A 26,419-nucleotide genomic window follows, 5' to 3' on the forward strand; every position below is an offset into this window, starting at 1 on the left:
ATTTTCATGCGGTTCTCGCCAAATGATAGTGTGATTCCAGAGGAAGGCATATAATTTATTATGTTTTTACATGTGCGAAGCCAGACGAGCTGCTTGTGTGAAATAATAACCTTGACAATGGCACTCAAATCAGATGCACATTAATAACTACTTCCTTTTAGGTCAATGTCAATCAGTACACAAGATATGTAGGTATATGAGAAGAAGGTTTTACCTGTAACCCACCTTAAAGATTATTTAATATGATTTGATTATCAAATTCTTAGAGAGTGTGCTGGCTAACATTGGTGTCATGAAATGTGTTTAAGCTTTCCATAATTTTGTCAATAAGCTACACATAGAATATAGTATTTTCAACATATAAGATGTTGCATATAGGCATCCATAATTTCTATATACTAAGACTAGCGGCCCACCCCGGCTTCATTTGGAGAAAACCATAATAAGTAGCCTATATTACTCCTAAAGATTTTGTCTCTGTGACAAATTTCATCACAATGGGCCCTGCAGTTTTTGAGTATTCATTAGAAACAAAAAAAACAGTATGGATAAATTACCTAATAGCTTTACTTATTATTGGCATCTGTCTGGTATTTCTTCACAAATTCATTGATTTCTTCTACTACATTCTGGTACCTCTGTTGTCGCAGTAGGCTCTCTTGTAACTGCTCGAGTTGTGCCCCTCCTTCCATGAATGTCTTTAAACTGTGCATGGTGCCTCCACCTTCCCTGTGTTCCGTGATTCGGTCTTGAGGGTAGTTGTATGTCCTGATTTTTTCATTTCTATTACCAGAGCCAATCTGCAATTTAAAATATGACATGACTATTAATTTTTGAATCCTGGACTAATCTAGAAATTAGAACCATGTATATTTTTAAAAATAAAATAAAAGTTTTATATTACTATAAAATGTACTACTTATAAATGAATACCTGCGCTTTTCTCTCACTATTTATTTTAGAAGATTGCTCTTCAATTTGTTTTTGTAATAATATTGTTTTTAATTTCTGCATTGCAATTTCTTTGTTCTTTATCTGTGACCTGCCCTCTTGACACTCAACTGCAGTACCAGTAGGAATGTGTATGATTCTGACGGCACTGTCTGTGGTGTTGACATGCTGGCCGCCAGCTCCACTGGCTCTCTTTGTTTCTATCGTAATATCTTTCTCAGGAATACTAAGTTCTATGTCTGTTGGTTGGGGAAGTACGGCTACTGAGACTGTACTAGTATGGATTCGACTGCTCTTTTCTGTTGATGGAATTCTTTGGACACGGTGGACTCCAGCTTCTATTCTCATTAACTCTGGAACACCATACCCTTCTATTAACATTGACGCCTTTCTAATACCCCCAAGGTCTGATTTCTCAATTGAAGCTATATTGACCTCCCAATCTTTATATTTTGCATACAAATCATATAGTTGAAAGAGTTCCCTCGCAAATAGCATAGCTTCTTGGCCACCGGCACCAGCCGTCACTTCCAGTAAGATACCGCCATCAGTAAGAATAGGTTCTAGCAATATCTGCTGCAACTCTTCATCAATTGACTTCAAACTACTTAAGTATATTTGAGCCTCTTCTTTAATCATTTTTTTCATTTCACTATCTTCACTTTCCTTTTTGTTGAGATCCTTCAGTGACTCGATACTGTCGTATAGAGCGATCCTTTGCTCCAGAACATTAACTATAGGTTTTATATCAAACAATCGTTTAGATTCTTCAGGTGTTCGTGATTTTGTGGCTAGATCTTCATGCTGCAACATTAGATATTTCAGATAATTCAAAACTGTTGGATCAGATAAATTTATAGAATTTTGAGAATAACATCTTCGTATTATAGATGGAATATTTTTGATATTACTCAAGTTACATAACGGTCTTAGGAATGACATTATATCGTCAATATTATAGTATTTAACAGTTTTAATTTATTTTAAAATGTTAAAACTAAAACTATAAACAACTACAGCAATGTTCTAGATTCAGGTTAAATTTACATTACTGTCAATGTCAATCGTATAATAGATGTCAATGTCGTGTCATTTTTGTATAAATAATAACTTGCATGCAAGAGAAAAATAAAACAAAATACTTTTACGCTGTTACCTACATATAACTTATTTATTTGTATAAATGGATCGGTACATAATTTGAATTTGATTAAACTTAACAATAATTATTTTCATTTAAAATCAACATAGACCCGGGAAAATTAGTTTATTATTCCATGATCACAGATAACGAAGATATTTTTCTTTATAATTTAATTCTATCTTACTTCGAGCTACTTGACGGTAGATGGCGTAATGTGCTATAAATTTCAAATTCGACTTTACATTACATAAGTGTTTTATAATTTTGAACTCTCTCAGACTCATTATTGCGTGTTTCCTATTATATTCCTGGCTGTGACAACAAAAGCCTAGGATTCGCGGAACAGAATTTATCTTCAAAATTCGGCTCTGATACTATGACCAGCCGCGGTCTGCCTGACATGATCCCTCCTTGGGAATGCTGTTATTGTCTATAACCTGTCTAGGCTAGTTGTTATATACCTTAGTTGCCTAGTCTCCTATCCACGACAAGATATCGAATGCGGGAGCGGCGGGAACCATACGCTTCAACATTAGTATTATGTCGATCGAGTGCATAAGTCATGCTCACTCAAATGGTCAAATTTGTGTCATCGTTATGGGCCAGGTTGTCAGGTTCCCTGTATGTATTATCGTTGACCTTTGCGATGACTGCCCCATGCGTAAACTCGAGAACGGGTGCTGCCAGGGAGAGCTGGTCAGCTCAATTCTCATATATTTTGCCTAGTAATTTTATCATCACACGTTTGTGATCGTGTGTAATGTTTGAGTATCAGTTCATCGACATTTGAGATGATTTATAACTAATATATTTTATAGAAAATTAGTGAACAGCTAGCTATGCGAGGTACCTACCAATAAAATACTTAATTCAATTTATGTGAGTAGGTATAGGTATTTGAAAGTTGTCTGAAACCTGATGACTGCGAATCTAGGCAGCACATTAGCCCGACCACAACAACTGTCCGTCTAAATTGAATCCCCTTCCGTGCCAATTGTTGCAGTTAGCAAAACGGCATTCCAAACATTTCCTTTAGAAGTGCGATTACCACATTGACCACAACTGTGGGCCTATTGATAGAATTATTAGGGTTCCTTCGAGCGTTTCCTCCCGGCGACCGCAAGGACGTCACTTTTATGCCACAATCTAGTGTATGGAGTTATTAGTGCTAATGACGGACCAATGGACAGACAGACGGACAGTCTATTGTGTCGCTGCGTGCCGCCTGCAACCAGACCACAGCGTTTCCTTTGCCATTTTAACGGTTGCCCTAAAGAATGTCAAGGAGCGATCAAGAAGACCCGTTTCAATTTCATTCAAATTGTTTTCATCAGCCAAACAATTCACTCTGTATGTATAGTAAATTCACTCTGCATTCACTTTAAGTTATTCAATAAAATATTATCATTATAACTACAACGTATTTTAATGTAGCTTTTATCCGCGGGTATGCCCGCGTGAAATTCCCACGAGTAAGTACTACTGTTTTCTGTCCGTATTAGAGTGGAATTGGCATAGTTGTGTTGGATTAGCGCCACCTTAAAGTGAATACAGATTTTTCGCAAATTCCTTTAGGGAAATAATTTCCAAAATTTATTTCTTTATCGGAAGACTCCTAGCCATAATGTAACTCCATGCCAAATTTTATCTTCATTGATTTGAAATTCACTCATCGCATTTAGCGCTTCCTATAAGAAAATAAAGATTTTTCGCAAATCACAATAAAGAAACAAAAGTTTTTTCCGGAACAATAGTTTTTTCCGGGATGAAAGGTAGGGTACCTTTCATCCTTCTCCATACTCTTAATATATACATATATCCGATATTTCTAGAAGATTGGTTGAGTAGATATCGCGTGAAGAGATAGGTACAAAAAAACTTAATTTCGCATATTTATATTACTAGTTTAAATTAGGATAGGTATACCTGTAGTTATGTGTTTAAAGCGCGAAAGTTTTAAGAATAATTTTTTCACTTTATCTATCCTATACCTACCGGAGTCTGTCACTTGGGCCACAAGAATGTAAAATACAAAGTTGTTAGATGCATTTCTTTCATTGACCGCAGCTCTTTTGTCCCATTTTGCCATTAATTAACCATGAACTTGAAAATATGTCGGACTTTTGTATGCGAAGGTATAACAACTATTTACTGGATGAAGCAATAGATAGATAAATAAAAATAACAGAACCTAAGTAACTACCTATATATTTTACAGTAACCGCCCTGTCGTAGTTTAGGTAAAAATTTATGCTATTTTTAATTATATAATTAATAACTTTTAAGAAATATAAACTTTATTACTGTGCCCCGGGGCTTCGCTCCCATGGGAGTTTTGGGATAAAATGTACCCTATTTGTTATTCCAGGTTATATTCTACCCGTGTACCAAATTTCATAACAATCGGTCCAGTAGATTTTGCGTGAAAGAGTAACAAACATACATAAATACTGAATGTATGTATGTAGATTTTACGTGAAAGATTAACAAACAAACATACATACATGCAGTAAAATCTACTGGACCGGTTGTTATGAAATTTGGTACACGGGTAGAATATATCAGTCCGGCCGATATGGGTAGGTATCTTGTTCGTTATAAAATTCCATTCAGGACACATAGTTAGTATTAGGTAACTAAGTTAATACGATAAATGGGGTTGTGCGAGTACTGAAATCTGAAATAAAGGAAATTGGAAATACGGCATTACGTATTAAATATTACAGTGCACGATGTGCAACGTGCTATTAGAGCACAACGACATTGCATTCAAATTGATAGCAGTTCACATACCCGCTAATATGACGCGTACAATAATGAGACTACAGAATTTTATACAGAATTTTTAGTCTTTAATTTAGTTACCGTGCTTTGTATTTTAGTAAGCGGATCATTTTTATATGTATTCAAAGATGAGGTAACGGAGATTTCCATAGAAAACATTTTGCGAGAGGAAAACGTATATACGTATACAAAAGTGTTATTTTTTGGCTGTTGATGTGATTTATCTAGACTCTCTTTAGTTTCTCGATCTAATACGAGGTAACGTAATAATGACGGGCGTGCGACTGCGAGTAGGTACGTCAACTCATTCATTAAATTAATGAATAAACATGTCGGGCACGCGAAGTAAGACATTCTCAATTAGTCGTTGAAGGTGTGGGCCTCAAGCGACCTGTCACGTTATCTCTAATTAAAACATGACAAGCTATATCTAAGTGCGTATGATAACTTTACAATTGCATGTATAGTTCCTACTTTGATACGTCCTGTCAACCCACCAGTTAACTTGATAAAATGAATTCCAATTTCGCCACTATAACCGCAGTATAGAGATCTGTGTAGGCTGACTTGATTTATGGCAGACTGTACTGTTCATTCATAGACTGCGAGTCAATGGGTTTAATTACACAGATGTGTTACATATCAAGGTAACACGTGCAACTGTTGTAGATTACTGCTTTAGTAATAAATGCTTGCATCCTTTATGATTCTGATATCGATACAATGTAACATTAGTTGCATTTACCAGAAGAGGAGAATTTTAAGGGTTTTATTGCCAACTGTATTCTTTACTAGCTTTTGCCCGCAGCTTCACCCGCGTTTGTTTTGTGCATCCGCTCATAAAGTATTATTATCAATATCTCGGGTTCTAAGCAAAGTTTCGGTGATGAAACCTGTACTAGATTTCAAGTTCACAATTTTGAAAATCGTATCAAACTCCATCCCGCAGTTTTTGCGTGATGCGCGAACAAACATACAGACAGAAATACATATTTGAATAAAGTGAAGACGTAACCAAACTTGCACACATTTTTAGGTTATACACACTTATTCAAATAAAAACCTATACGTGCGGGTGTAGGTACACATACCTACGAAATGTTCAGGAGTAACATAGCCTACTTTTTATTATGGGGCGCTAGTAACAAATAAAGTAAAGCCGAGCTGTGAAAAGTTAGCTCACTTTATTACGGGAGGGTCGGCACTTTGGCAGCTAGCAGAGTGGAGCACTCTCGCAAATATTGGTTCAAAAAAATCCCAACCACCTCAAGGAAACCCTATAAGTACTTAGGACCTAGTTACAAAGGTTTCATATGGTTTTGTGACTTTTGAAATAAGTACATATTTGTAAGTAAGGCCGTTTTATATAGAACATTTTTTAAACAAAAAAAATAATATGTGCAAGTAGAAAAGCTAAACATTTTCTATAGTTCGATCATGGTCAATACAATCAACAACAAAAAACTGTGTTTAAAATAGGATAGGCACAGAAGTTATCTCAGGCATCATTCCCTAAGGGAACACCTAAAAACAATTGTTTTAGTTTATAGGTATCAGGATTATAAACCCGAGTTTTATAATCAGCGCTATCGTTGATATTCACGAAACGCTTACGACAGCGCCGGGGCAGGTAGCTAGTCAAATTGGGGTAATCTAGAGCTAAATATAATTTAGTTAAATTAGTTGATCATTTGGTCAAAGTATGTAATACGTCATAATGTGCTAAATCACAGATTACATAATACCCCAGTAGCTAAATTAAGTATAATGAAAATTATGGACAATTTTCATATGCGGAGGTATTATACATAATGTATTCAAAGTAGTTTCCAGTAATTATATAATTAATTCGACATTGGCTATTTTCTAATGAAGACATTTTTCATGTTATTTCAGTAATAAATACTTGAAAAGGATGTTGTTATTATGAAACTAAAAACTAGTTGAAAAGTTCTTTTAATGCTATGATCTGAATTGAAAATAAAAATTAAACCTAGTAACTAACTAGTCTTTTTAAAATGAGAATATAAGATATGTAAACAACCTAAATTTGAAACCGTAGTTTTAGTTATAGAAGATATTATAATTATAATTAATTAATTCTGTTTCAGTTATTAAAAGTTACTTAGTTGTAACAATATTATCGCTTATAAATCTATTCATCGATAGACTAATATAAACTCAATTTTCCTTGCTGTGTTTGAGAGCGATGGCGCCCGGGCCAGGGCGGGCGGCCGTTACTACTCACACATTAGTCGTGGGCCATTTCCTAGCGGAGTGCTCAGTTTGCTCGGCCGGCCCACTTAGTGGCTCTTAAATAAATATCGCACGTTTGAGCAATATAACCGCTAACAACACTCCACACTTTACTCTGCTTCTGCCGGGAATTTATTGGTGCTATAAATCTGCTCAATTTACGTAGCACTCGAACACTCGATCCGCCCGCGTATACTTTGATGTGCCGTTATTTCGCACCAAGTTTATGCCGGAAATGTAGGACTTCGCACTTCTGCACTTCAGTGATTTAATAGCGGGATCATATAATATAAATGTTGCTACTCTTTTAATACTGCCAAATTGTACACCGCATTTATAGCAAAACAAAGAATTTCAATTTAAATTGGAGATTTTAATGTAAATAAACCACACTCCTGTACTTTAAAGGAAATAACATTTATAATCTATGATTAATGACCTACTTTACCTCGACCTATCTCGCAATCCTTTGATTCTAAATAGTGAGTGTCGATAATCTAATCATATTTATGAAAATCTTAAGAAAAGAGAATCGCGAAATGGGTATCAGTTAGTAAATTAAAATGACCTCTGAAATTAGTTGTGTACTAGATTTAACTAAGTGCTTATATTTTGAAAAGTTTATTTCTTAAATTTACTGCTGATGAAATGGTTGTTTATTTCTCTAGTTTTCGAGGACTTCATTACGACTTTTCGTTTCCTATTTCAGAATGATTACCGAATGCTTAAACCACTTTTATTAGACAATAATCTGACTACTACTTATTTCAGTTACTGTCTACAACATATATACTTAGTAAAAATTGAGGAGCGTGTGAAGGTAAATATTTGCGGAACATTCGAGGATAAGCTTTACCAACTTAGAAGTAAGTTCTATTGTGAAGGTACTCGTAAAGCTCTCGCGTGTCCGGTATCATGTTGGTCGGCATCACAGCAGAGCCTGTAATGGCCTATTAGCTGACTCGAACAAACAGACGGATTGTTTTCTGCCGTGACTAGTGAGTGATTGACTTTCCAAGCTGTTAAGAACATTTGTGCAATTCCATCAAATACATGTTGCTTTGTCCTAAAATGAGAAAGTTTGGTGGCGTGTGCACTAAATCTAGGTACTGAATAATACTGAAATAATCTGGTAATAAAAAAACCCGCTCTCGGGAAGCCTTGTTTAAAAGTGGAATATTCTGGAAATGATGTTTAAAATGAATTTTTTTCCTCTATTTTTCCTATAGCATAAATTAAAAAGAAATACTCACACCGTGGCAAATGGTAAAATATTTTATAATGGAGAGAAGGGAAGTTATAGATAGTTTTTTATTTCGGATCTGAGGAAAGATGTCCTTATCGAGTTCATGCGCAAAGATTTAAAATTAATTCTTAAATGTCTGGAAATATTTATTGAAGCAATTAGTCAATGAAAAGCGTGAAACGGTCCTTTAGTAAATTATGAGTCTTATTAATAGCAGTATTTATCACCTGTTCGTTATTAATCAAAGGAGAAATGAATGAAATTCAACAATACGTCGATTTTATATGATCATCAATCATCATCCTTATATGGAAGAAAGTCTTGCATTGTAGCGAGTGTTACAAAATTTGTCTCATCACAGCGGGGCACTATTTCATTTATTTATGGTTTACCAAAACATTTACCCTATTATTGTCATGTTATTACGGCTGTATTAAAAGGATATAAAACTTATGACGCTTGCAGATTTTGCGAACAATAGGTGGAGCTTGTGTCGTTGTTGTAAGGTTCATTTTGATATCATGAGTTGTATTTCGGGCTGGATGACAAATTGGAATGGGGACGTCCCCTATGATTATAGAGAATGCCTAAATACAAAGAACGCAGAGTAAGAGAAGAGCACTTTTTACAGAATATATTTAGACATACACATCACGTAGGTATCATCTACTACTACATATTTTATCTTTAAATCGGCAGATGAATAAGACACGGGACATTGAAAAATAACATTTTTATTTTATATGCCTTTAGGCGATATGTTAAAATCTGATCCAATGTTAGCACACACCCATCCAATTAGAAAAAAAATAACTATAAGACTAGAACTTTTTCCAGACTAGACTTGAACTTTTCCTTGTCCATGCTCTGACATGACTTTCATAATAAAAATGTATGTATACTGTGTTTATCAAATCCGTGTATAATTACAGACTACGAATATTTTTTACAAACTTTTATTTAACTTGCAAATGTAACTCAATTTTGATGCAAATATCTTCAACCGATTGACAGACGTATAGTTAATATATATATAGGGACAAATCATAAAGATTGAGCTAGCCCCAAAATAAGTTCGAGACTTGTGTTATGAGATACTAACTCAACGATACTATATTCTATAACATATACATATATAGATAAATATCCAAGACCCAGGTCAATCTGAAAAAGATTTTCCATGTTGACCTGACCGGGGTTCGAACCCGGGATCGGGGTGTAGCAGTCCGGCATGATGATCACGGAGGTCGTCAAATAGTTACGTATGAGGTCGTCAAATAGTTACGTATAGTTTGTTTGAATGATTATTATACGCAAGATGTTGTATCCAGGATCGGTTCCCAACAAGTCAACTCCTAAACAGTTTAGTGGACGAAAGTTATTTTTTTGTCGCTCATCGAATGCAAAAAATATCTGACGACAATATCAAAAATATGTATAAAAAGTATTTTGTTTCAAAATTTATTTATTTTCGGAGCTTTAAATTTGCATACATCTGTGTTTATCTTTAATTTATAATGTTAAAGATAATGTACCGAGGCGCCGAGTAGCGCCGATGTCGAGCAAGCATATTGTCGTTTGGCTTCAGGGGACCCCTACAATGGAAAGGGGTTCACAATGGACTACGTGGCTAATTGATTGTGATTTGGTGTCGTACAACATTTAAACGGAATTAATTTAATTTGGGTGACATTGTCGACGCCGACTTTTGGGTGGGGTAGCCCTTTTATGTAAAAAGACTGAACGGATATTTTAATGGTAGTTTAAATCAATGCCTGTCCTGTTTTGATAGGCTATTTCGCACATATCTTAATAAAAAAATACATATTGGATTTGCCTTTATAAATATGCAGCACTTATATAAAATAGACTTAACTCATATACAAAAAGATTTTAAAATACTTTATTATCACTAAAGAAGAAGTTAATGAATAATTCAATTATATTTCATAATTACTATTAAACGTTCAGATTATATTTTCTTCAGTTTTAACTATTCGCTAAGAGATGGCGCTAAAGTAAACAAAGCTTGTAGTTGAATGTAAAATAATTAGGTATAAAGCCAAGGGTATTGTGGTTTTTAATTAAAAATATAAATATATCTCCTTAGTAGACAACGTAGAGTGCTAAAAGATGAGGCCTTAAAAATCAACACATTAAAACACAATATGCTTAATAACAAATAAATAGTTAACACAAAAAACTATCTAAAAAGGCTATTACTGTCGAGGCCCAAATGAGAATTGCTGGCGCAACTAATCAAACAAATTTTCATATCTCATCCATCACGTCAAAGCACGTTAATCTGAAGAAGCTCATTAGAGTTGGTTAGATGCTTGATGCGAGGATTAGCAGCCAGAGGTTTGTTCTTGTTACACTCGTTATAGTGCACCCATAATAATAATATTATCCAGTAATGTATGCAAGTATCATGGTTTTAGTAAGGATGTGTTCCAATAAACGCACTATTTAGTGCGTTTATTGGAAAGTAAATGTGCCAGGGGCCCGATACTCTACAAACTTCGTAATCGAAAAAAATATGTTAAACTGCGTTAAATGTTTCAAGAAATGATTAAATTAACTTCGATTTCGTAAGAATCAGGTCCCAAAAGTATTTTCAGAAATTATTATTTTCTTTATGTAATTATTTAAAAATATTTAAGTAATTTCGGGCATTTTCACCTACTTACTTTGTTTTTAAACTAATAAAAAATAGTTATTTATTAGAACTCCATGTCATATTTCAATAGAGTTGCCTATGCTTTCAATATAAGCACAGCTAATTAATCGCAACAATTGCCACTATTTGCTTTAAAAAAATATTGTTTCTCCCTTTCAAATAACAGAAACAGGAATTATTTAAAAGAGCTAATGAAATTAAACTGTTTAGGGCTACAATCAAACGCAGCGTTCCATTTTTCATTATACTGCTGCGATGGCCAGTTATTAAAACAATATATTCAATCGAAAAAATAAAACCGTTGTAGGATACAAGGTACTAAATTTCGGTTTCTCGTATGTTTTGTTTCACTCTACCTCTGCTGTCTTGTTCTGGCTGCGCCGCATCGTCTGCTTGTGTCGGTCGCAGACGATTCTTGATTTAATAATAAATTAGTTGTATAAGTTATATTCAGGCATATTTTGCTTTATATCTTTGAGAATCACATATATCGAAGTTGAGGGTATGAAAATTACATAAGAAAAAAATGCACCACAAAGGAAGGTAATGCAATGAATGGAAAGGCAAATTCTGTCGGAATTTAAATTTACATACAGATGACTAACTAGGTAATTAGTTAAATTGTAAAATGAAGATATAGTAAGAAAACGCTGGTAATCATTTAAAAAATATAGATCCAAAATCGCACCGCGTAGGGGCTCACTGCGCTTACATTGTTTACGACACGCCACACCGGGCATTTTAAGTGAAATAAATAAATCACCACTAGCCGCTCGCACGTACACAGAACTGTGTAATTTTTTAAAGATTCCCCTTCAAGCCGACTGATATACAGCCAGCCGTGAGCGCAGTTTAAGTTGGGCTTCATGATCATGACGCCTCGCCGGCCCGGATCGCAATAAATTACAGCTGCTTAGACATAGTTTCAGTGGGCATGTGATTTGTTGAGAAATATTAGCATAGGCTGCCTGTTATTCTACTAGAAGTTGTCCTTCATGGTGGCATGAATATACAAAGGGTAGCCGATATTAGTGCCAGTCACTTGAAGCTGTGTATGCTGTGTGAACGCTTGACGTAGTTTTTGACGCTAATCAAGATGTAAATAGGTTTAATAGGCCTTTGAAAAAAAAAATTAATAAGTATATCAGATAGATAAGGCATATTTAGCACATTCTACCTCTGTTCATCCAGCTTGTAAAGCTATGGCTGTAATGTGGATAATTCATGCGTCGAAGTGTGATTTTTCACATTTTCTCTCGAGATGCTAACGTGACCCGGAGCTCCATTTATGATCAGTGCACCGAAATGGCCGACAAATGGCGGCCAAATGAGAGGCTTCGCCCGCCGATTGCGACCACTTCTCCATTCAACTGGCCGCTTTTTAAAAACAAATCTACGATATTCCCTCGCTATGCGTTACACATCAACTCTTTTATCGGGCGGCGGATTGAAGTTATCTGATGTAAACTGGCAATGGATTGGAAGTGGGAGTTGATGGTCGGGTAGATTTCGTGGTACACGAGGCCCGAGGCACATTTGATTATACGTTGTGAGACGGCTAATCGCGCCGGACGGCCGAACACCTCGAGATCAAACACGAGGCGCGCCGCCAGATATTTTTGTTTCTATTAAACAACACCCGACGTAATAATGTTTAACAATCGTGCAGCGATAATTTGAACAGTGAAGGATATGGAGTTACTTTCTTTAGTAAAATAATAATTTCAACAATATTTTATACGATTACCAAGTTTTTAGTTTTTTAGTTTATGTATGTACTTAAATATTATAGGAAATCAAAAAAATCACACATCTAATCATTATGATTAGGTACCTAAATAAACTGATTGATCGTGTGGATTGACCTTTATTATATGAACTAGATCTTAAATTGGGATGCAGCCAAAATATATATCAGCTCAGTAATAAAATACCTTCGAAATTTAAATAGTTTGCATTTGACACGAATATTTAACGAAAAATCTATAAAGAGCCTATATTAATTATATGCACGAAGGTTTAAAATAATTAGCAACTCTACGTATTTATTGTGCAGATAAGTGGTCATCTGAGAGGATCTCGGATTGTTATTAAATATTTGTGTTGTAGTGCGATTAGCGAGCGGCAGCACGACGGTTAATTTATCGGCTGAGTACTCGAATAAATAGAAAACATCAGCGAGATTTCTCAAGTCTCAGGACTATACTTGCAAAAGAGCAACTTTGGCTGTAAAAACAAAAAACTAACTTAGTGACTTATTAAATATGTCATTCCCGCTGGCAGTGATTTTTTCGGACAAGTTGAAACTGTTGGGACTTATTTTCGTTCTAAGAAATCCTAAAATAAGTGTCGACTTGCTTGTCCAGAAAGAAATAAAATTTGTTCAAGTTTTTGCTCTTAGAGTTAAGTTTTATATATTTTCTTTTACTATGTAATGGTGATTCAGCACTATAGTAATATAACAACAAAATTGTACTTTTTGCAACATTATACGTTACAAAATAAAAATTGTACGGTTATGTAACTAAAACTACTGTAAAATGTATTCTTCTTTTACTTTTATCACTAATGTACACATATAAATAACACAGCCAAAGCTATTAAGCTATTAATTTAAAAAAGTGTGTTCGGCATAGTGCTTGTCTTAATTCTCTTCATTGATTGGTTTACATCTTCTAATTTTAATAGGTAATTAGCACAATCACTTCTGTGGTCTTCCTATTCCTGAATACCTTTCCTGTTTCATCATTAAAATTCTGTGCCCTCACCATTCTGGCATTAAGTGGTCTGCGTTCATTGCGCATGATTTAGCCCCGATCCATACACCTCGCGAACCGCATTGTGTTACATAAATAAAAGCGTTAAACACTCGGGTTATTGTCTATTAAGAATTACTTTTCTCGCGGCCGCTCACAATGGTCGGCGGGCTCAAAGAGATAAAGAGATGGTTATCGTTCCTGTTAGTGTTGGGCAACAACCGAGTCTTTATTTTTATATACTTTTGAGCAATATAACCGAAAATTCGTTTTAATTAAAAAGCTGCATGAATCTTAGCTCATATTAAACTTAATATTGCTTAAATCTTAAAAGTCATGTGAGATACCTTTAGATGATTTGAAAAATCTGTCACCAGTGTTAACGGTAACATACTTGATAACAATCAATCACAGCTTAGTGTGTGAGGAATTTGCGATTTTGATTATATAGACATAACTGTAGAGACAAGTTATGTATATATATATATATAAATTATAATACGATTTTATCCAAAAAAAGATTTTTTTAAATTAAAAATATGGGTTTTAAAAGGCAACAAATACATATAGCTTTACAGGTAACGAGATACATTCCCGTAATTTATGGTGTAATATGCCCTATGACCTTAATTTCCGAGCATACTCTGGGCTCTGATGCTTAAAGGCTGAGGAAAAACCGGGAATGTACTCAGATGAGAGACAGGACCTTGATTTCACATAAAGCAAATATTCCTGCAGAGCTTTTTCCAATACGAAGTAGGATTAATATGTAAAACTCATGGATTCTGTCTCCTTTCGATTCTTGCTAGACTTTGTGTTTCCCATCACTAGCTCTTGGCCACATTAATACGCAACGGCCACGCCCCGCTCACGAAATACTAGATCTGCTTGTGTTATGATTTTATGATACGTATTTGTGTCGATGTAAATGCTCTTTATTTTCACGGTGTGTTAGAGGGATCATTACTGTAACGAGTCCAAATTTAATTATGTTTTTGAGGCGCTTTAACGGGGTTTCCTTTTTGTTTTTAAGTTTTAACCGTTGAAAAATATTGTTATAATACATTACAAGATCATTTTGTGGGGCTGTGACGCCATGAAGCCCGGGGCAACAGCATAAAAGGTAAACTTTACATTTTGGGAGATTAGGTTGTGTTTATTTAAACCATTTTCCTTCTGACACATTCCTCCCTGGTAATGCTTTTCTTGCCGCCAAAACTATGTGTCCCTTTGCAGCTTCACTCGACATCCACGGGAGGATATGTTGTGATCCTATTCTAAGGCGCAATCACACGCCATTGGCACCTACCCACACGTAATATAAAATGACAAACTACATCTGCCTGTGGATACATCCATAGTCGCCGTCGTCAATGATTGTGGTCAATTATTTGCACTGCGCTCGAATCGCAAATTGAGCGTATAAGTTACGGGTATTCAAGAAATTGCTCGCAGCCAGCCTTAAAATCTGTCCCACCATGGTCCCACCTAAATTACGTAAATAATATAGTGCAGACAGTAATCTTCCCACCAGGCCGCAATTTTGATCTGATAATGTTTGAAAGTTAATAAAAGTAATGATGAGACACTTGATAATATTTTGTTTATCATGTCCTCGGTGGACGTGAGCGGAATGGCAAGTCCTCTCTCTGTTAACAACTAATTTTCCCAATTTTAAGACTTCTATTGCGGAAAGATGTTAATTGTTTGAATCTCAGTCAGCAAAAGTATCACTGTCATCGTGTAGAACATTGAGTAAAATTACAATCAAATTTGTTCCGCCTTTTGACATCATAAATTCGAATTTTATCAACAGTACAATTAAAAAAATAAAAAGAACAATATATCTAGATAATTGAATATATCACCATTATTTTTTGCCTAATCTTAGATATAGTAGTCTAAATATATGTCTAGGTGTATTGTTTTCTTCATTCATACAGAATAGCACATACTAAGTCAAACAAGCACAAAAAAACATTAGAGCAATACGATCACAAAGAGCTCCCTTTTTTCATTCACTTTTTTTTTCAAAAGTTTTTTTTTTCATATAATTAAACATCAATGAGCAGGTAGACCATTATGTTCTTAGAATTTAGTATCGTAAACTTGTAAACGATACCACAAAACTTCTGTGTGAGAAAAAACTATTGACTTCTGGTTACGATCGTTAAAAGTTATTTTACTTCCATTGAGTATTTTCTCAGATATTATAGTTCGATAACTTTTGGTGAAGAAGCAATGGATTAAGAGTTAAGAAAATCGGTTCGTATTTATATAGCCTTATAGCCGATCAGCACAGCACACTGCACACCTGAGCGTCAGTTTATTATTTTACAGCATTACACCTCGAAATTGCTTCATGAACGCTTATAAAACGATTTATAAGCCGAAAAACACTAGTCATAATTAGGTACAAATCGTAGAATGTTAATATTTTCAATTCTTAAAAAAATATAATATAATAATAAGTACTTACAATACATAGAAAAAATTTCTATTACCTACCCATGTAGTTATGCGATCCCATAAAAAACCATCAGTAACCTGAAATAGGTGATTTCAGGTTACGCATACTAGGTTTATGTGTAATGTTGTATGTAACCACTCACAATTATTTATTTTTATTCAAGTAATAAGTTCAAATAGTAAAAAGCTCTTTATGAGTAATAAAATTGAATTGAAAATAACTGCTGTGGACTTTACATTCCCACAGTTAAATAATTTGAAATTAATAAATGGAACATAAATTAAATACACATAAGTATAATGACCAGTTTCTGCTGTACAAATAAATAGTATGTTTTAATAGCTCTGCCGCCATCTTCGGTCAAGCATATGACGTTTTTTTCGTAGATGTGTTGTGTGCTATTCGGAATCAGTAAAAAGCACATTTTGTATTTAGATAAGTCAACACATTTTCAAAGCGCAGAGCTGGGCCGGGTAATAAAGTAGAGTTCTGTTCCTAATACTTAACCGCGTGCCAATGCAGACTCTAAATATTTAAATCGCCAAAACTCCTACCAAAAGCAGACATTGGCAGAGCCTTCATACACAAATAACTCGTTAAAATGTCGTGTAAACCCTCGCTGCATACCCCGGAGCCACCTGCAATTATTGCAAGTAGAAAATTAAATTAACACACACGCATGTCGTGTAAGTTGGGGATCGACCGACCAGGCATTTCTGACCTGTCTATAACAGAACACTGCCCCTTCGAATCCAACTAATGGACGTAATGAATATATTGACGTGGCTCATACGCGGTGGTATGGAGGGCAGCCATTTTGCTTCACTAATTGCAGGTCCCTTCGTAGTCATTTCATCGGTCGCTAGGAGGGACGTCTCGCCACTCATTACCCTGCGGTTTATATTTTTCGAATTATCACTTTCATATGGCAATTGTGCATATGGCCATTGTTTCGCTTCGCCGTCTGGCAATGTAACGTGCGTGAAACTAGCTTTGGGCGCTAACTCACACCGGTGCAACTTTTCATGCGGAATTGAAATCTGCCAACAATTACAAGCATAGCTAACGACTATAGATATAAATGTATTGAAGTTACGGTTGCTCTAGTTAAAATACTCCCAATAAATCCCGTTATACACCTTGCTGAAAGTGATCTGCGTATTTCGCAACTCCTGTTTCTGATTGTTTCATAAAACATAAAGACGTAAATCTAGCGTGCCTCCGCCAAGTCGAACGCGAAGCAAACACTGCCGTACCATCCTTTACAGGAACATTTCGGCGTATTTTTGTGCAGTATTGCAGTAAGGAACCTTAGATTTGAGTTGGTTTTACCTAGAGATTTCACTACTTTTTATAGAGAAACAATCAACTTCATCGAGACTTGGCTAGTTTTTTACAGAATGTTTTCGATGGGATCTCTCTGACAGTAACAATACGGAGTTATTCCAGACAAAGTACGATACAGATTTTAAACAAGATTGTTCTTAAAGATGACTTGTTTCGATCCGAATACAAATAACCATAAAACATAAAAAGTTTTTAAATCTCAAAGTTCCAAATTAATTTAAATTCGGCTCCGAATTGATGGTTTTAATCGAGACCATGCTTGATTGGAACCAATCAAATGATGTAATTTATAGCCGTCGTTTGTAGGTGCCTGTCCTTTCGAGATTGACCTTGACCTTCTGCGAGATGCTGACACACAAAATGACGACGGTACAGAATTAGCTCAGCATATGCAGGGTTATAAACTGAGCCTTCAGCTAGAATCTACGAGATGATAAAAAAAACTTCATTAACAATAAGGCATGAATTAGAGAATAGTTTCGCAGAACTTTTATAAGGAAGTACTTCTTCATTACTTTAGGTTAACGGGAAATACCTTAGGTTTTGATTACCTTGTGAAATCGCAAAATATGCGACACAAACAGTTTTGTCTTCAGACTTAGATATAAGTTTGATTTTTCATTCCTGTGAAGAAATGTCTTGACAGACGAACAGACATTGGACATGGTCTCAAGGGTGACTAGATGGAGTAACTGAAATGTTAAGTACTTATTTTGAATTGTCATTTTATTTTGTCCTCGACTCCTTCATCGCGCTAAAATATCCTTTTCTATGTGTAACATGTTTTCTGTACCTTATCTATTTTAATAGCAGATAGAGGTCAGTCAAATTAATCCTTCGTGACGAATCGCGAGTTAGACGCGGTGTGTACTGATTGGGTACCTAATGAAAAGCAAGTCGAATCGAACACTGCTATAGGCTAGTGGGTATCGAGGTTATTACTTGTTGGCTATGAATATTTTAGATGAGACGGCAACACCTGTGTTGATAGGGCTGAACTTAGTCATAAAATTTTTTTCAGTAGGTACTTATTGCTCAACTCTTCATAGGTTCACTTATGGTATTTATTCAAACGAGTAAAAAAGAAATAATAAATAAATATATTAGGACAAATCACACAGATTGAGCTAGTCCCAAAGTAAGTTCGAGACTTGTGCTATGGGATACTAACTCAACGATACTATATTTTATAACAAATCCATACTTATATAAACATCCAAGAGCCGGGCCAATCAGAAAAAGATCATCCTCCATCATGACCCGACCGGGGATCGAACCCGGGACCTCTCGGTTTAGAGGCAAGCACTTTACCACTGCGCCACCGAGGTCGTCAAATCAATAGAATCGGAAAACATATATTTTTAACAAACATTCATAATTTATCTTATATTTTTCCATCACGAGAGGTCGGTGCAGAATGTCTTCTCATCCACAAATATTACTAAATTATATTTCAGATCTAATGTCTTTTCCCGTGTATCTAGATTGCAAAAGTCAATCAATGGAAATTGCATTAAACAGCCAACCAGTGTCGGAACCAAGGGTCCTCTCCTATGATTTCTTTCATACGTCACACGGGTTTCGGCATCCTTAGTGACTAAAGCTGTAGGTATTGAGAATTAATCCTCAAATTGTTGGTCATCGCAGAGCCGGACCTGTTTTTATTATTATTTGAGCGCGACGTACACTGTTATTTGAACATCAATTTGATGTGTATTGCACCTGCCAACCTCTTTAAATATTTATTGTTGAGCCGACAGTAGTCGGCGGTAATTCGAAAACTTTGTTATCAATACAGAAACAATAAAGATAGTAACTACAAATAAAGAACAGAACAGAATTTTTCGATATATTATAATTTCTTTTCCTTGAGCATAGTTCTAATATGGTTTTTCTTTATCATCAAGTTTGTTATTGTTTAGATAATAATGATATTACTAAAGTCAAACAAGTACTAATATTAGATTTTACTTAAGTCGCCTAAAGGCATTTGACATGGCTTTTGCCAACAATAAAGTAGCAGTAGGTACATACCATAGTTCAACATACATGGCATCATATTCGGTGCAATGATATCATCATGTCTACTTATCTACACCGACCCGCCCATCCGTTTTGCTCCCCTCAACTATGAGCGATTTGTACAGCTTTGGCAATTGGGGGAACCCAGGAAACACTGACAAATATGTTATTATAGTGAATAACTAGAATCCTATTTGTAGACAACTATAATAACACATTTAATACACACGCACGATAGTACAACTTTACGATTATTTGAAATGCGGAGATTGCAACACGAAATTGATTAAACTATTATCAAGCTGACAAATCTAACATGCAACAATTGAAAAATAAGATCTCTTGTAATACTTATACTCGTACTAAATTTAAATTAAAAGTGCTAGCGGTAAATCAAATTCCAATTTTACACTTAGTTTAAAACCCCAATTAACATGATTAAGTCAAACCAGAACACGAGTGAAAAATATTCGAACGGTAAAATAATGGCATTGATATCCCGAGTGGTTTCGATAGATTGCGTTTGTCGAATCGCTGATTACAGGGACTCGAGATGAGTTGGGTGACCATCGGCACGCGAGCAGAGAACCGATCGAATTTCGAATAGAAATTACAAAGCTGAGTATACTAAACTGAGCGGAACAACACTAGATACACTCGCCAACAGAATCGATGAAGCACGCGTCTCGATTACTATTAAATCGATTCGAGCAGCACACTCAGATGTAATATTACCTTGGCATGCCCGTGCTATGAGTATTCTACTATTAAATAGAACGTTTTTGTTTAAATCCGGGACGAATGGTAAATTTGAATACTGTTGTTTCGTCTCGTGTTATTTACGCTGCTTATGGATCTCTGTCATGCGACGGGAGTGCGGAGTCTTTATTGATTCACGCTCCGGCTCACAAACACCTCGAGATCGATTTCACAGAAATTATCTATTAATTTAAATGAAATTCTTTGGTTAGCTTTTTCTCCATCAGTTACTATGTGCGTGTATAATGGTAGTTATTATTTTTTAGATGATTATAATTATTTAAATTTCATTTCACAGATTTGTACAAAATCTTTGAAAATAAACAGAAAAATACTCTTGCAAAAGTAGAAAATTGTTTATTGGCGCTACGTAACCAAAAGTGATTTTTTAAATGTGCATTTCACAATATTTTCACAAACATGAAAGGCGTGCAACAAAACGTAAGTCATTAATAACGAGACATTACCGTTTACCCTTACACTGCTCTGTATTGTGTCTCATTGTGCCGAACAAATGCCTTCCAAAACGCGACATTTGCTTCACGCCGAATTACAAAATCATAAAGTGAAATGAAATAATGTTTGTTGTGACGTATTATGCCCATTTATTTCAAACACAATGCAGTAACTAACATTAAACAACCGTGTCACACAGACCAAATTACCCTTCGGATGATATATGGAACATTTTTGTTTCGCACTCTGTTATACCGCTAATTTCAAGTCCATACACTGATCACTTGAAAAACTAACAAACAGCAATTTCGCACAAAGATTGTCGGATTCATCAACTAAACGAAACGCGGCCGCAGCCGTGGGCCACAACTAGTGATGTTTATCTATCAGTCGCAGGCAATGTGCTTGCTGCATAATTTATCATCAACTGACAGCGCAATGGCATGAAAAAAAAACAACTGGATTGTTTGAGTGACATAAAAGATTTACCTTTTGTTTTCCTAGCATTTGTTTATTCCACATCAAAGTAGTAAATAAAACTTGGTCATTGTTTAGCACAATATACTCGAGGAGATGTAAACCGAGGCCCAAACCAAATATAAAGCGAGAGAGACGTTAGAGCCCGCATGGGATCGTCGGAATTTGTCACAGTGAAATACGGGGGAAGAATGGAATTGAATTTATTTTGCCCCGATGCGGTGTAACGATCTAATAAATCGAGAGGATGCAGTCAGGGTTCACCGCAAAGGTCGTAACTCACCAGCGCAATGTGCCGCGAAATCAATAGAGCTGACAATTTGCTGGCGAAGCGGAGCCTCGGATGCTCCCAAAGAAACGCTCGCTCTGAACGCAAAGCATAAATCATTGTTGTCATGGAAACATTGCAGGAAATCTGTGGAGTGGCTGACAATCGCGGGCGTGATATAGAATATATGTGATTGTGACAAATATCTACGTAACAGCGGAGGCTAAATTTCCAAATTAAAGCAAATATGACTAATACCTATTTAAATATCTCGCTCTCATCTGAGCGCCTTCCCGGTTACTACCTCAGTCCTTGAGCGTCGTAACCTAAATCCATATGTTCCAGTACCTAATTAAGTATAAGTATTAGTATAGGAAAGAACATACTTATTTTATGGTTTAGGGATCAAAGAAGCTTACTGTAAATTTACAAAATTTGCACCAACGGCCGATTAATGGAATAATTTGCACTTTAAAAAAGTTCCGTGTGTAAATTATTTTGACAGCACTCGTATGAATCATTATCAGATTATAAGCTGTCAATACTGAGAGTCATTTCGAGTGCGAATCGAATAAACTTAATGGAAACACGGCGTGCAATCAAACGGCAAGAACAAGCATAAATTTATTAACGATGCTGAAATATCACCACATAAATCGCCATCTTGCCTGTCAGTTTATCGACAATTATTCCTAATTGGATTATGAAAGCGGTGCATGTTGTCGTTGGAGAGATGCGGTCGCGGCGCAAGCGTGAGATGCTCGCGGTGACGCCACCCGGTACAATGTAATTAATTTGGTTATAAGTCACACCTTTTAGCGTTTTAGCAGCTATTACTGTACTTGTTCCGTACAATTTAAAATACAATTTAGTTTGGAAATTATCAAAAGCGGTCTATTCTAAACCCTGTTTTCGATTAAATTATATTTCGCCATATTCTTTATGGCAGTTTACTCTTTGGGTTCTAGCGTACCTCGCTGATATTTTTTTCGCTACAACTCGATACATTACGTTTAAACTATATGTACAAAACTGGGTTCCTCGACAAGAAGCGAAGACGCTGCGTTATTTAACTTACTCCACACATCTTAGAACAAGTGCTTGCCTAGAGATCCCGCGGAGCCGGCATAGAGCACTGTTGTTCGATTGGTCGCGAAGAAAGGGGCGGACCAGCCCGGCCCTCATCTTGCACATTCTTCACTAACAACTGACACCTTCTTATTGTTTACTAGCTGCGCTCCGTGGCCCGCTCCCGTGGGAATCATAACACAAAATAGCCTATGTCTAAAAAGAATTTCATAGTAATTAATCAATTTCATAAGTATATCTAAAATCTATCTAAAATTATTAATTCACATATTGAATCTTACTGAAATTAAAGCAATGTTATAAATTTGATTGCATTCATAAATTTTCTCGACATAAAACATCAAAATGAGAAATTTTCAAAATATCAGAATGACAGCCATTAATATCAAATGATATTAGCATAAACAAAAATAAACAGTATTTTTTTAATTTTTTTAACAATTCACAAATCTCCAACGTGTCAATTCGGCCATTACACCAATTACGAAAATATTTATATTGCCTATGAATAATTTTAATACGGAAGCACCATCATAAAAAGCCAAGTATATATAATAGACAGACAAAAAATAAATCATCTTCATTATAGCACTGCCAGTTCACCTTGATTGGCAAGATTGGGTCGAGTTCAAATCGATAGATCAAAACACTAACATATAAAATAAGGTCTAAGCGTTTTAATTTTTTTCATTTCCTCAGTTGCACCACTCAACATTGAGGTTAACTTTAACCTGCGCGCCGCCGCTGATTAGATAAAATGTCGTACTTTGCGTTGTTTAACGTAGGTTAAAGCTAACTGGTGCAATTGAGACTTAGTAAATATGAAGAAAAATCAAGTTTATTTTTGTCAATGGCGCAAAATTAACCTAACCCAACTTATATCTAGTTGGGTTTGCGTTTTACTTTTTGAGAATAAACTTAAAAATACTGGGCGAGGAGCCGTCTCTGCTACTGTATGAATTTTATTTTCACCGTTGTGAAACTGTATTTTTTATGGTATAAAATCTTGCATTCAGTGAAATTACAAATTACGTTCATAGCCGCGGGTAACAGTTAGTCCATTGAAATATATTCAAATCCCTTGTTATACTTTCGTAAAGATAATTCCTATGAAAGCTTTAGAAAACTCTTCTCAGGCTCATTGAAACCTTCACAATTAATAGCGTAATATAAAACAGAGCTCAAAGGCTGCCGGCAGGGACATAACATTAACAGACTAATGGGTTATGATTATGATATTTACTGCTACATGCGACGGGAGTAAGGCACGGTTCTGCAGCGGCGACTTGCAACACGACGTATGATGTTATTAAGTTTAATTTTATGACCAAAGGACAATGTGACAACGTCCATATCCATTATGTTCCATTTCTTGTTTTTTTAATTCTCTCATGTAGCATATTCTGTCAATTTTTGTTTCTGTTTCATCTGAGCATTTTCCCGGTTTGTGCTTCACGGGAGAGTGGCAGCTGAAATTATACAAAATAGCAGTTATCACAAAATTTCTACAGGAGTAGATAAAGATTATTTTTTGTAGATTGACAGAATGGTCTCTGATTAATTTTTTCTTCAATCGTTTATAGAAGGGTTACTCTATCATTTAAATAATACGACATCATAAAACCGTGCCTTATGTAAATGAGGCGGCTTCGGGCAAAGCGTTGCCTAAATATTAGTTTAATATTTGGGAGATTGTATCACCGGCTTAGACGAGTAGCATTGTAACTCTCGTGTTGTATCACAACCTGTTTACAACTTGTATGTTGTTCAATTACACAACCTCGAACGATGAATTAGAATATTATTACTTTATAATTAAATATAGCAAACACAAGTGAACTTTTGTAGTAAAATAAAATCTTTCTAAAAGTTCTTGGCAAACCATATAAATGGGTACTGCAAATCGCCGTATCAGATCATTAGTGCTTTAGTTGGTGTGTTAAATTTACAGGTCAGTTTCTTTAAAGATGCTTATTGAAATGTAATGTCTAACACAGCCAAATAAATAGGATCATAACGTCTGCTAAAGCACAACGATAAAATAAATCATATTGACAAGAAAATAGGGTAATGAAATAAAAGTAAAATTTAAATAGGGAGTTACAACACTTGCGCTTGCAAATGAATAAATTTATGTAAATAGAACGATGTGGGTTCTCGCTTTCTTGTAAAATGATTTGGCGTTTTGCATCTAATGGCCTGTTTAATATACCAATCCACTTACATTCGGCGTGCGTGAATATAATTAAATACACCATATTATGTATAGTATGGTCACGTTATGTGAAGGGAGGAGAATAACGTTGTAAGAAGGGTTATGGATTTTACGGAAAGGGAAAAGAAGTAGGGACAGGCCGAAGAAGAGGTGGATTGAGTGCGTTAGGCATGTTATGGCTAAAACATAAGTAACAGTTCGGTTAACATCAGACAGGGAGAAGTGGAGATTGATATGCTGTACCGACCCCACATTAAGTGGGATACGGATAGGCTGATGATGATTTTGATTTAAGTGTAATGTACATTTTAACTAATTACAATAACAAAATTGCCCTCGTGGTTTAGCATTGAAAGCGCAAGAGACAGACTAAAAGACAGACTGGGAAATAAATATTTGTTATTTGTTATGAAAGTAGTATTTAATATGAACATCCAAGTGATAATAGCTATATCAATAGAAATTTCAGAATTTTCAATCCGTTTATGCTTAAATTAATCCAGTTTTTCAGAGTAGCCTGCCTTCACATAAAATTGCTATGCATAATTTTGATGACGGTGGTCCCAAACCAAAACCATTAACTTTGCATTCTTGTGCCGGTCACCAAGTCTCAAATTAAAGAAAATATAAATGTACCACTTACGATGACCTGAGCAAACAGCCAAAAATACTGCAGGCACAGGTAGAATTACTAATAATAATTTATGGCAGATTTCTTTGATATCCTTCTTTCGTATCATTAAACAGTAGGTATTTGGCGTTAAATCTGCATGTTTCCTTCATAGACGAGTTACAATTTTTTTGTTCAAATTTTTTTTTCTATTTCTCATACTGTACATTTACGGGCGTGGCATTAAGTACACAAAGTACGCTATTTTATCTAAACGTAAACGGTTAAAGTTAAAGTTTGCTGGTGCACACACCTCATATGATGGGTGCTATGAGTTGTCCTTCTGCATATTTATTATATTATATCTTTTGCCAGGGAAAAAAGAAAACTCGCTCCAGCCAGCTCGAGGTGCAAACAGGGCGGGCCGGTACTTTACCGCGGCACCTCGTTCCGAAAGTAGTGACAAATGGTCGCGGCATCTTTCATCTTCTTGCTTATCAGGTAACCCACTCAAATATGTACCCTAAAGCTTTTATTTAAAGTCAAAATTTGCGATAAAACGATACGGTTATTAACGAAATGATAACGCAATAATGAAATTCGGAAATAATCGCAAATAGCTTACGAATGCCTCGAGCGCGGGCGGCTTCTACCTGAATTGAAAGGGCTTTAAATCATTGCTTACAAATTAAATATTGTTCATTACTACAATTTTATGCGTAAAGCATTAGCAAAAGGTTATTTCACCCTCAATTATTGGATATACAATTTATTATCAACGCTGGTTGTCCGCACCTTCGTTTAAAATATAAGTAGGTAAAACATACCTATTTTTTTAATACGATCTCTTGAATAAAGCAGGATTTCTCAAACTGTTATATTTAAATGT

General features: G+C 35.4%; 1 protein-coding gene across 1 annotated transcript; it reads right to left on the minus strand.

Moving 5' to 3' along the window:
• Nucleotides 1–543: 543 nt before the first annotated feature.
• Nucleotides 544–1,999, minus strand: mRF1 (mitochondrial translation release factor 1). The gene is made up of 2 exons (XM_053757073.1): nucleotides 934–1,999; nucleotides 544–800 (listed from the first exon to the last, which is right to left on the minus strand). Exons 1-2 carry the CDS (start codon nucleotides 1,891–1,893, stop codon nucleotides 567–569), a joined length of 1,194 nt encoding a protein of 397 aa, XP_053613048.1. The 5' UTR covers nucleotides 1,894–1,999; the 3' UTR covers nucleotides 544–566.
• Between the last annotated feature and the right edge of the window lie 24,420 nt (nucleotides 2,000–26,419).

This window comes from Plodia interpunctella, chromosome 2 (genome assembly GCF_027563975.2).
Source record: "Plodia interpunctella isolate USDA-ARS_2022_Savannah chromosome 2, ilPloInte3.2, whole genome shotgun sequence".
NCBI classification, from domain to species: domain Eukaryota; kingdom Metazoa; phylum Arthropoda; class Insecta; order Lepidoptera; family Pyralidae; genus Plodia; species Plodia interpunctella.